This window comes from Saccoglossus kowalevskii, chromosome 12 (assembly GCF_978046115.1).
Source record: "Saccoglossus kowalevskii chromosome 12, keSacKowa6.1, whole genome shotgun sequence".
Taxonomy (NCBI): Eukaryota; Metazoa; Hemichordata; class Enteropneusta; family Harrimaniidae; genus Saccoglossus; species Saccoglossus kowalevskii.
Window position 1 is genome coordinate 36,077,009 of NC_140652.1, and position 12,313 is coordinate 36,089,321.

General features: G+C 37.0%; 1 protein-coding gene across 1 annotated transcript; it reads left to right on the forward strand.

The window, feature by feature from the left end:
- Window positions 1–1,761: 1,761 nt before the first annotated feature.
- LOC102800959 (uncharacterized) lies at window positions 1,762–5,112 on the forward strand. Its single transcript, XM_006816048.3, has 2 exons — window positions 1,762–1,876; window positions 4,193–5,112. Exon 2 carries the CDS (start codon window positions 4,208–4,210, stop codon window positions 4,991–4,993), a length of 786 nt encoding a protein of 261 aa, XP_006816111.1. The 5' UTR covers window positions 1,762–1,876; window positions 4,193–4,207; the 3' UTR covers window positions 4,994–5,112.
- Window positions 5,113–12,313: the final 7,201 nt, after the last annotated feature.

Sequence of the window (12,313 nt, forward strand, 5' to 3'; positions counted from 1 at the left end):
TGACAATATGGCCTATTGGGGTGTAGTTAAATGACAGTCACAAAGTTTCATAATTTACACGTTTCAATGCCTTTTTAACGTTGTGTGTTATTGTATTGCAGTATGTACAAGACAGACTAAGAACATACTGATTTGGGGACTAAGGGGTCATGGTAACCTTCATATTTAGTATATTGCTGATGTTGATAACATTGACATCTTTATTTAAAGTTTCGATTGGACAGGTTTGGAAAACCTACACAGTGAAATAACATTAATATTAATTAGTCTGACCCTGGCTAAATACATAATTTCTAAAATGTTTCAAGTCGCCGAGTGGAAAAGAAAGTAGTGAGGTGCGTATATGATGAAGATCCATGTGTACCAACAGGATATCAAATGTAATCAATAAGGTAGCACAATTCAATTTAGGTCGATGACAATGTCTATATTCATTACTACGTCTTCGACGCTTAGAGGTTGGAACCGGAATATAATATTGGCATACTTACATCCCGTACTTGAGAGGTTGCCAATATTTGTTGTCATAGTAACCATATAGCATGGTAGTAGCTAATTATCTAATCCAATAGTTGTCTCTTTCCCTCTCCAGTGTGTAGCATGGACAAAATGGATGCTTCATACAAAGATCAGTCCAATGAAAATAGGACGAATAACAAATACAATGTGGTAGGTAATATTTTATCAAATACAGTGATATTGACATTTGGAAATTGTGTGATTTGAACGAGAATTCTATGCGAGTTAGTCAGATGTATATGTTATTTTAACATTACGATAAAAAGACAAAAGACATCATGCAAAAGTGAAATGAGAAAAAATCACTCGTTTGTAAATATGTACAAAAATTAGTTAAAAACATTAAATGTATTCACATAATACTGTTTTAGCTAAACAACATGATATTAAATTAAACATTCTGTTCACAATTTCAGCATTTGACAGTGTAAATATTGGTCGATGATGGTTGCACACATATTTGCAAATGGAAATGCAACTATAACCTGGGCGGGCGGACTCACGAAATAGAACATCGACCCCTCTTTCAGTCGCGGACATGCACTCGGTAACATGGCAACCAAGAAACTTAAAACATTTCCCATATGATGTAACCCTTTAAATGCGCAATTTGATAACGGTGTACACCATATCGCTTTTGCCAATTACAAACCAACATTTGACATGAAATATTCAAATAAACATACTGTTAAACGATTGTGTACATATTTCTAACATAAATAAGTTATATTTTTCCAATTCCACTATACGTCCTGGAATTTTTAAATTTTTTTTTAAAATATGGAGTACAGGATGTTTAATTTTTGAGATGTTCGGCATTTTACAGTAAAATCAAAAATGTCAAACGTGCATTTCAAGTTTTACAAAATCCTAACGTGTCTTAAGATTGCGCGAAAAGAAAAATCTAAAAATGTTTCTTCTTCAGTAAATGATTTTAGGTAGTTAAAAAAATTGTCTTTTTTTAGGGATGCTACTCAAATGGGTGTTTGAAAAATTAAACAAACCAGAACTGCTATGTTTTTGCATAATGTCTTTGGATAGGCTTCAATGGAGTGCATATTTGAGATTACAATTACACTATCGTATGTACCATCATAGAAATATTAGAATAGGCGCATGGTATCAAAGAACTTTTTACATATGTTTTATAAATCGCTTCATGTTTACACTAACAGTGTATTTGAATACACCCCTAGCAAAATGGTCGCACCCAGATGACCTGGGATACATGTTACTTTATAGTGTTCGGCAGTGAAGTCACGTGGTGCTTGTCTGACGTCAATGCATAATGGGTGAGGACTACTAACGTGTCTCGCTGGACCCCTTTATCATAGACGCTGCCTTTCTATTTTTATTGGTGAGTTCAATTTATTGTGCTGCACACGTGCATCGTCGGTCTGTGATACACAACTAACTTCAAATACTAGTGAGTCCAGGAAAACAAATCAAGAAAACCGAATGGATGTGTGTACCGCTTTATCGGCTAAGTAGAAGGCGTGGCATATATAGAATTTATTATGAACTATTCACAAGAGCTGATTCGTAAACCCACTCTGGTTCATAACCAGTTTTTGTGATTTTTGCTGTAGCCTACACTTATATTTATACACTAGATACTAGATACTAGATACGAGCCACCCCCCCCCTCCATACAGGCGAGGCATAGAGTTTATTATAGTTTTTCTTCGACGCATCAAGGCACTTACCAAACAACTTTCTTACAGTCCAATGGGCCCGTTTAGGGCAATTTCCAATTCTGCTCACAAACTTTCCAGGGGTCAACTCGGGTAAATCTTAGGTACACGTTCACCCGGTTTTTTGGTCAATGCCAATGTTTGTGTAGATATTTCGTAAAATTGCATCCTAATTCACTGTTTCTACCACAAAGGGACTGTGTTTCTACGAACACTTAAACACGTTCAGTGACACCGGAAGCTGGTGTCATTCGCTTAAATTGTGCACTACCGGCCATATATATTCTTATTTATTTATTGCCATAATGTTACTAGAATACAGGTTGGTAAATTGTTGTTTCCATACCGATGTTTTTTACCGGCTGTTGACACATACTAGTCGTACTCCCTGCAATGTTTTGTCATGCACTAGTTGCTCTGCAGTGGTACCTGCTGTGCGACTAGAGGATTGACATACCAGAAACGTATACCACATGATTAATGGCGTGAATGCTTAATAAATGTCAGATTGTAGCCATGCGGGTCAACGTTTCAGTCCAGTGAACAGTGTATGGGGTGGGGAGGCGTCATAGTGTACACAAATAGTACTAAAAGTTATTATGATAGCGACTTCACGTTCGCACATTCGGTTCACTCGTCGTTGCATGTTTAGGGTGGAGATTATAAACATATATTACAGGAATTCGATAAATAGATTGTATTCAGTATTGGCAACTTTGCAGGGCTTTAAACGTGAGACACATCCCTGGTAATCACGTGATCGGGCCACCGACTTCAGCGATCGGCTGATCGCATGTTTACTCAGCCACGCATTAGAGACTTGACTTATAAGAGTTTGTAACCTTTTGTAAGAGAGGAGGAAGGAGAGAAATATGTGAATAAAGCTGGATTATCTGTAATGAACTAATGTGTAATCCACTGGGTCGAATCTTGTAGCTCTATGTGTAAGTTTTATCAGCCAAGCGAGTCACAGTCTCCCTTTCCTCAACGTTTGTTCATAACAAAATACTAATTTCTATCATTCAATCACCGAGACACAATAGGTGCAATTAAAAATTAGAATATCCGAAAATTAAAGTGTGTTTAATAATCAATATTTTAGCATAGTTTTAAAACCTTACATGGTAAGTAAAACATAAATCCATTGCCGTCCAAGTGAACGTCACTAAAACATTCAAACGCCAGAAACCATAACTTAACAGTTTGTTGAACAACTGGTATGCGCATATAATGGTTGCGATAACAGTTTCATTGTGTGGAACTGGTTTTACCATTAAGTGTGGATGAGTGCCAGTTCTGTCATGTGGTGTTATTTTATCTAATATGGCAGTCTACTAAAAAACAGGTATGACACAAAAGTGATGACAAGACGTGTTGAGTGTCAAAACGTAAATTAAGTTTTGAGGTAGCTTCAGACAGTTTAGGACTCACAATATAGAAACTATTCAAACACGATTCGCAATTATAAAGAACCATGATTATTCTGCAATTCAATGCTTTCAATTAATATGTTCATCTACTGAATAGTTAACGTACATTTCATAAGTTACCCACTGAATTTAGAAAAAATATTTTATTTTTCTGCGCAATGTACACTAAGTTACTGGCTAATGGTTTCGCACCATTTGGTAATGGGGACTGTTAGCAAAGAGTTGTGTGCATAAGATGAATCAACCAGTAATAACTCGGAAATAAAAAAAAGAATATAAAACATAGCGGTAAATGACAGCGTTCGCTTTGAACACAACACACGAAAGTGATTTTTGTTACACGATTACAAACTTTCTAAACTACACAAGATCTCATTGGACGCCAGAAATCCGCTATACGCAATATTTTTTATTGTATAAGTGTCAAGACGTAACTTAGCAACGGAAGTACTGAGATAACCGATACGCAATATCATTGTCACATGATTTTAAAAATAACTCGATTCTCCACTCAACATTGGTATTTATGGTATTTTTTTTCGTTTGTAGGTCAGTTGAGTGAGAATGAGTACTACCGACAACCCCCGCCGAATAATGTTATGGGCCTATCCTCGTTCACTGTCAACGGTCCTCGAGTTCTCCGTAGCGGCGCTGGATAACGTAAAAATGTTCCATGAACTGTACAATTTAGTGTTCCATAATGGGGAGGATAGACCATTGGAAAGAGAAAAGGCGTTTTTTGTTGAAGGACATACATATAAAAGTGTCAAACAAAAATTAGAGAATGATTACCCAGGGAAGAGTGCAATTTTTTGCAAAGACATTGCTTATACATTAGACAATGACTATAGTCGGCTTCCACGTGACTATCGGCACACTTTTATTATCCGAGATCCGAGAAGAACAATCCCGAGTTATTACAAAGCTACTATCGGGTGTGGTATTCAGTTTGATGAATGGCTGCCCTCTAGTGGCGGGGTCAAACAGCTATATGATCTTTTTGTGTACGTAACAGAAATGCTAGGACAGGAAGCCATCATTATTGATGCTTACGACCTGTGTAATAATCCACGTCAAATACTACAAAAGTATTGCAAGAAAGTTGGATTACAGTTTCAGGATAAGATGTTGAATTGGGAACCAGGAAACAATGATCATTGGCACAAATTGTTCAGTCAGTCATTCTTCACTGAAGCATTTAAAGGAGCAGCCATTAGGAGTCGTGAGTTCCTACCAATGTCTTATGAAACTGTTGATTTGGAGGGTCTTCCTGACTACGGAGTGAAGCAAATCGAGGAAGCCATGCCATACTATGAATTATTATATGACAAAAGGATTATACCGGAGTAGTAATTATCACATTTTGTAAACGTCTGACGTCATAGAGGATGTTCATATAAATGTATGTGACAGATATTGCAGATTTAATTCTAGGATATTTGTAAACATAATAAAGATTTATAAGGGAATTATGTCAGTGTATCAATTGTTTTTATGGTTGAGAATATCGATAATACATCGAGAATATTTGCAATCAATAACCTATTATTTCTATCGTTATCATTTATTGTATCTTTACATAGTACATCGATTATTTCGTTTTACTTTTCCATTTATTCATGATGTGAGAGTGATCACAGTTTGACCAATCAGGACGGGTTTTACTCACTATATGGGTAAATACTAAAAAAAAGTAGAATTCGCTATTTGTTTTACCAGTGAGCTGTCTGCTGTAAGTTTTCTCGCGGAACTTTGCATTGTAAACATACTTAGTTTTGTACGTACTACTGGACTTACACATCGAGTTTCTTCAGGGATTCTGCGATAATAATGTGTTCGAGTTTAGTGTTATCGCTGTGATCGTGCTTCTGTCAGCCCGCGGAGTGTCAACTGCGGCAGTTCCCCCCCCCCGGTGAAACCCCAGTTAAATATTTCGAACCTAGAGTGGGAACCAAGTTTAACGACGAGTCCCAGATACTTATTCAGTATCAAATTGTCCCCCAACAGTTTTCATTCAAATAAAGATACACGTGCACATTTCTGGGCACTTTGTTTTTGTTCGTTTATATTCAGATAGTTTGGGACTCACAATGTTAGGATTTTCCAAAGTGTAAACTATTCAAACACGATTCACAAATATAACTCGAAAGAAACTCGATGGGAAATCATTTCAAATAAAAATTAACTTACATATTTGGGTTACTTTGAGATTATGCACATCCGTCAGAGCTGTCATACTCCTAAAACTGTAATCTTGGGTCAACTATGTAATATAATATACCTTATTTCACAATTATCATGGAAAAAGACAGTGGTATTCTTTTTGTTCAAATAATATAATGCATATATTTTTATATTCAATTCCTTAAATCCAATTCAAGAGTCTTAGGCTTCTAAAATCCCCCAGTATATAGCAAGAGAATTAGGCAGATGGAAATGACCTAATTAATTTGGCTGCCATCTTACCCTAATAATACCCTCGGTTCCCCTTTAAAGATTTTCAATTAAATTGAAACTACATGCGACATAAACGACATATTTCGTCCGTAAATACTTGTTTTGTCATAAACACCAAGCGATTGTATGATGTTATTACAATATCAGTAAAATAGTTATTGCAATAGCGGTTGAAAATATTCTTACGATATCGGTTATTACATTATCTGTCAATGATTATATTATTGGTAACACATTATTACATTTTCAATTTGTATTATATTGTCAGTTTTAACACACGTTTGACATTTTAGGTAGGCATTTTTGAAACTTTTTTTACATTTTTAACTGCACGTTTGGCATTGTTGAAACCTGATTTTGTGCTGAAAAGTGTGAAATCATCTAAAATTTCAAATATGCTTTCAAATTTCAAAGTTGGCTTTCAAAACTTCCAAACAAGCTTCTCAAAATATAAATGTGTGACTGTCGATCGTCCGCTTCATGATGAATCGCTGGACCCAGGGTTAATTTATTATTAGATTCTGTATAATTCCGCACATTTTGCAATTCAAAATTAAATGCACTGAACTTACCAGTCTTTTGGGACTGGTATTCCAAAAGCACATATGTATATTTATCTCTGAATTTCGATATTTGGAACACTACTGTCACAGTGCAAGGCCTACTCATTGCAATTGAGAGGGCCACCCACAGAACTCACACTGGACAGGGGGTTCTTTCACTGCTAGAATGGAGTAGACAAGACAATAGTACTGGAAATGAAATACACATACTGTCATGAATTTGTTTTTGCGTATCTGTTAACCGACTTAATTAGCTGATTATTAGCTGAATTGCTGTGTTATGTCTGTCATCGTTTAGGCCTGTTTGAAGTTTTGGACGGAACTTGGCTCAGTGATTTGGAACTAATTACCAGATAACCGCCCGCTATTTAGACTATTCATTTTGACAGTTTATATCCGTAGTTATTAATGTAGTGAGCGATTAATCAAAAGATATGACGTATTCAGTACTCAGTGTGATTGGCTTTATGATTGAAGGTTACGCCCTAGAGTCTTTGTACTGCTTTGTAATTGGTTAGAGTTTTGAAAATGAATAAAGAGAGTTTGAGTTGGTCCTGGGGAGCACAGCACGATAGAGGCAGTAGAGAGAGTCCAGTCCTGGAGAGTCTGAGTTGAGGGCAGTCCTGGAGAGCCTTGGGCGAGTGTTGACGCAGTCTAAGAGAGTCTTGGGGATTTTTCCCCAGGGCGCTGTGTCTTATAGAGTGCTCGATTGACCGACTAAGACGAGAGCTGAAACGTATTTCGTTGTGTGTGTCTTATTTGACTGTAAAGTGGAAGTGATTTTCCCGATCCCATACCTCAAGGGGGCGAGATAGAGAGACGAGACGAGATTCCCCACTGAAAAGTGTGGAGAACCCAAGAGTAAAAGAAGAATTTACCCCGTGATACGTGGTGTGAGAACCCTGGGCATTGCGTTTTACGCACATTGACATCCTGTGAAGAAAAGTGAATGGCGAAGGTGTGTCTTTCTTGTGAACCGAACTAACAGCTCCATGGCAGAGACGACTCAGAAACCGCGCTTGACGACTAGCACCGTTAACAGTATGGCACCGATGAAAGACGCTGAAGAGATGAAGATTTCAGAACCCCTTCGGAAGGACGAGTATCGTTTAGGACAGTATAATTAAGAATTGAGCGACATTAAAGACAAGAAGATGACAAAGAACGACCCGGAATAACGTGACAAGAGAGGAGACGCTTATAGACTTTGACTTTAGCTATTTGTATAGAGAACTGCTCGCTGGACACTGTAACTGACACTGTGTAACTCAAGACGTTGAACTCTTTTCCACAACCCTAACCCTATTGCTCAGTAATGTAATGTATTACTTGCTTTTCCTATCGTTTTTACCGTTTTTTTGTGATGTTGAATTGTATGTGTGTAAGCGCCCAGATCTTTGTTTTGAAGTGATATTTGGTGACATGCGAGGTCCTTTATAACGATTTATGCGCGCCTCAGTGGACAAGTATTTGCAACACAGTGTTTTGGAGTTTTGTGAATTTTTATGGTGTTTTAATGAGTTTATGAGTACGGATTAAGATGGGGAAAGTAATGCCCCAATGAGTTTTCAAGAGTTTTGAGATTTGTCGAGTACAGAGATACCGACGTTTTAAGAGTTGTTTTTGTTTATGTGTTGTTTTCCGGAATACTTCTGACGCTTTTTGAGTTTAGAGCACCTTTGTAATGTTTTTAATGTCTTTTTGAGATAGGAGTATGGTGTGCTTATATACGTATTGTTTGATATCGCAAGCTTTTGTTCATGATTGATAGGATTATATGTGACATAGTAGTTTCTATCGTTTTGCCTTTCCCGTCTTTTTTGCCGGAGGAGTAATGTGTTATGATAGATTTGTCTTTGCATTCCGTTTCCACGCTGTATGACTTGTGTTTAGATTAACAACTTGTGAGTTCAGTTGAAGTTTATAAGCGTATATGACAGGAGTTTGATTAATAGCTTTTTATTAATTGTTTATTAGTTACCGCTTTGCAATGCTTTAACCGAGAGACGCATCCCTGATAATCACGTGATCATGCTGTCGACTGCAGCGATTGGCTGATCGCTTGGTTACGCCGCCACGCATTAGTTTTTTTTGACCTTTTGATATAGAGTTTGTAACTTTAGTAACGGAGACAGTGCAGTGAAGGGTTACCTCAGCGAACCGTTTTGAGAAAAGTGAGTCGTTTGGTACCCTTTCCCTTGTTTTTGATTTATAACCGTTGATATTTGAAACTTTATAACCATTGTATTTAGACTTTATAATCATTGTACTTAATTAGTGTGTTTTACTCTTTTTGATTTATTCCTTTTATTAGTATTGTATTTAACCTGTATGACGATGAGTAGAGGACGGTATCTTTGATTTATGAACGTGTTATGCCGGGAGGCACAATCTCAGTTTGGGTGAAGGGATGTGTCATGAATTTGTTTTTGCGTATCTGTTAACCGACTTAATTAGCTGATTATTAGCTGAATTGCTGTGTTATGTCTGTCATCGTTTAGGCCTATTTGAAGTTTTGGACGGAACTTGGCTCAGTGATTTGGAACTAATTACCAGATAACCGCCCGCTATTTAGACTATTCATTTTGACAGTTTATATCCGTAGTTATTAATGTAGTGAGCGATTAATCAAAAGATATGACGTATTCAGTACTCAGTGTGACTGGCTTTATGATTGAAGGTTACGCCCTAGAGTCTTTGTACTGCTTTGTAATTGGTTAGAGTTTTGAAAATGAATAAGGAGAGTTTGAGTTGGTCTTGGGGAGCACAGCACGATAGAGGCAGTAGAGAGAGTCCAGTCCTGGAGAGTCTGAGTCGAGGGCAGTCCTGGAGAGCCTTGGGGCGAGTGTTGACGCAGTCTAAGAGAGTCTTGGGGATTTTTCCCCAGGGCGCTGTGTCTTATAGAGTGCTCGATTGACCGACTAAGACGAGAGCTGAAACGTATTTCGTTGTGTGTGTCTTATTTGACTGTAAAGTTGAAGTGATTTTCCCGATCCCATACCTCAAGGGGACGAGATAGAGAGACGAGACGAGATTCCCCACTGACAAGTGTGGAGAACCCGAGAGTAAAAGGAGATTTTCCCCCTGATAATACACCAAAATATCGAGTTAAAGCACAGAAAAATAAACAGTTCCAGGATGTAGAAATGAACGACAGTCAATGGATTCTGCAACACAACAACAAAGATTTACAGCAGTCTTGCTTGCAGAGGAACGCATGAGATCGCAAAGCAGTTCATACAAGTCTCACAGAATGATGATTGAAGCCTGCATTAATTGTCTTACAATATTGCAGTAGTTACACACAGGATACACAGTAAAAATGATGGACCCCAACTGTCCTCAGCCTGTCCAATTTATAGGCATAAATGGCTCAAAGACAGTGACACCACCTGGGTTTCCACATGAGACAATCAGAATGTGATCTTGCTAGCAGCTGTGGCACGTTGGCAACTCAGTAGATCATAAACATATTTTGTTATTCAAATAACAACACACCTGGTAGATTCCAATTCTTTTTCCAGAGTTGAAAACAAGTATGACCTGTCAATCACCTTTATGACAGTTATCACACGACAATGCACACCATTTCTTCCCATGATTCAATGCACACTTCTCTTCGCAGGGTTTGAGGTAATATGAAAATAAAACATAGAATTAAGGATGCTGACAACTACATTTGGCTGGATTCATCTTATGATCATTCATATTCCTGAGTGATATTTTAAAACGGCCACAGATGTTTGGCGTTTCTGTGGTAACTTTTTACATTTTTTGTGGATAAAATACTAAAATATAAATAATCTAGCGTATTAGAAAACACGTATATTACGTCTAAATTGAGTTCAAATGCCATCTGTGACAGAGACTGCTTTGAGACTAACTACAATCAGTCAATGGTTTTAGAATGTTTTCAGATTATTATTGCTGGTTTCAGTCCCAAGGCAGCTCCTTATTTACATATTTGTGCATGCTTTGCTTCCATGCTTCACAATAGTGGCACTTACTTGCCAATATAATGATTGTGGTAATTATAATTGTAACACATTACTCACAGAGCACAGGTTTTGGGGCTCGGTATAGGAAAGTTACATGTGGTTTATCGATACAGATTTTGGGGATCGTCATAGGAAAGTTACATGTGGTTTATCAATATAGATTTTGGGACACGTCATAGGAAAGTTACATGTGGTTTATCAATATAGATTTTGGGACACGTCATAGCAAAGTTACACGTGGTTTATCAATATAGATTTTGGGACTCGTCATAGCAAAGTTACATGTGGTTTATCAATATAGATTTTGGGACACGTCATAGGAAAGTTACATGTGGTTTATCAATATAGATTTTGGGACACGTCATAGCAAAGTTACACGTGGTTTATCAATATAGATTTTGGGACTCGTCATAGCAAAGTTACATGTGGTTTATCAATATAGATTTTGGGACACGTCATAGCAAAGTTACACGTGGTTTATCAATATAGATTTTGGGACTCGTCATAGGAAAGTTACATGTTGTTTATCAATATAGATTTTGGGACTCGTCATAGGAAAGTTGCATGTTGTTTATCAATATAGATTTTGGGACTCGTCATAGGAAAGTTACATGTGGTTTATCAATATAGATTTTGGGACTCGTCATAGGAAAGTTACATGTGGTTTATCAATATAGATTTTGGGACTAGTCATAGGAAAGTTACATGTGGTTTATCAATATAGATTTTGGGGATCGTCATAGGAAAGTTACATGTGGTTTATCAATATCGATTTTGGGACTCGTCATAGGAAAGTTACATGTGGTTTGTCAATATAGATTTTGGGGCTCGTCATAGGAAAGTTACATGTGGTTTATCAATATAGATTTTGGGGATCGTCATAGGAAAGTTACATGTGGTTTGTCAATATAGATTTTGGGGCTCGTCATAGCAAAGTTACATGTGGTTTATCAATATAGATTTTGCGACTCGTCATAGGAAAGTTACATGTTGTTTATCAATATAGATTTTGGGACTCGTTGTAGGAAAGTTACATGTGATTTATCAATACAGATTTTGGGACACGTCATAGGAAAGTTGCATGTGGTTTATCAATATAGATTTTGGGACACGTCATAGGAAAGTTGCATATTGTTTATCAATATAGATTTTGGGACTCGTTATAGGAAAGTTACATGTGGTTTATCAATATAGATTTTGGGACTCGTCATAGGAAAGTTACATGTGGTTTATCAATATAGATTTTGAGGATCGTCATAGGAAAGTTACATGTGGTTTATCAATATCGATTTTGGGACTCGTCATAGGAAAGTTACATGTGGTTTGTCAATATAGATTTTGGGGCTCGTCATAGGAAAGTTACATGTGGTTTATCAATATAGATTTTGGGGATCGTCATAGGAAAGTTACATGTGGTTTATCAATATAGATTTTGGGACACGTCATAGGAAAGTTACATGTTGTTTATCAATATAGATTTTGGGGATCGTCATAGGAAAGTTACATGTGGTTTATCAATATAGATTTTGGGGATCGTCATAGGAAAGTTACATGTGGTTTATCAATATAGATTTTGGGGATTGTCATAAGAAAGTTACATGTGGTTTATCAATAAAGATTTTGGGACACGTCATAGGAAAGTTACATGTTGT

Excerpts from the sequence above, each read along its gene's own strand:
- LOC102800959 (XM_006816048.3), top strand. The coding sequence starts at position 4,208 with ATGAGTACTACCGACAACCCCCGCCGAATAATGTTATGGGCCTATCCT.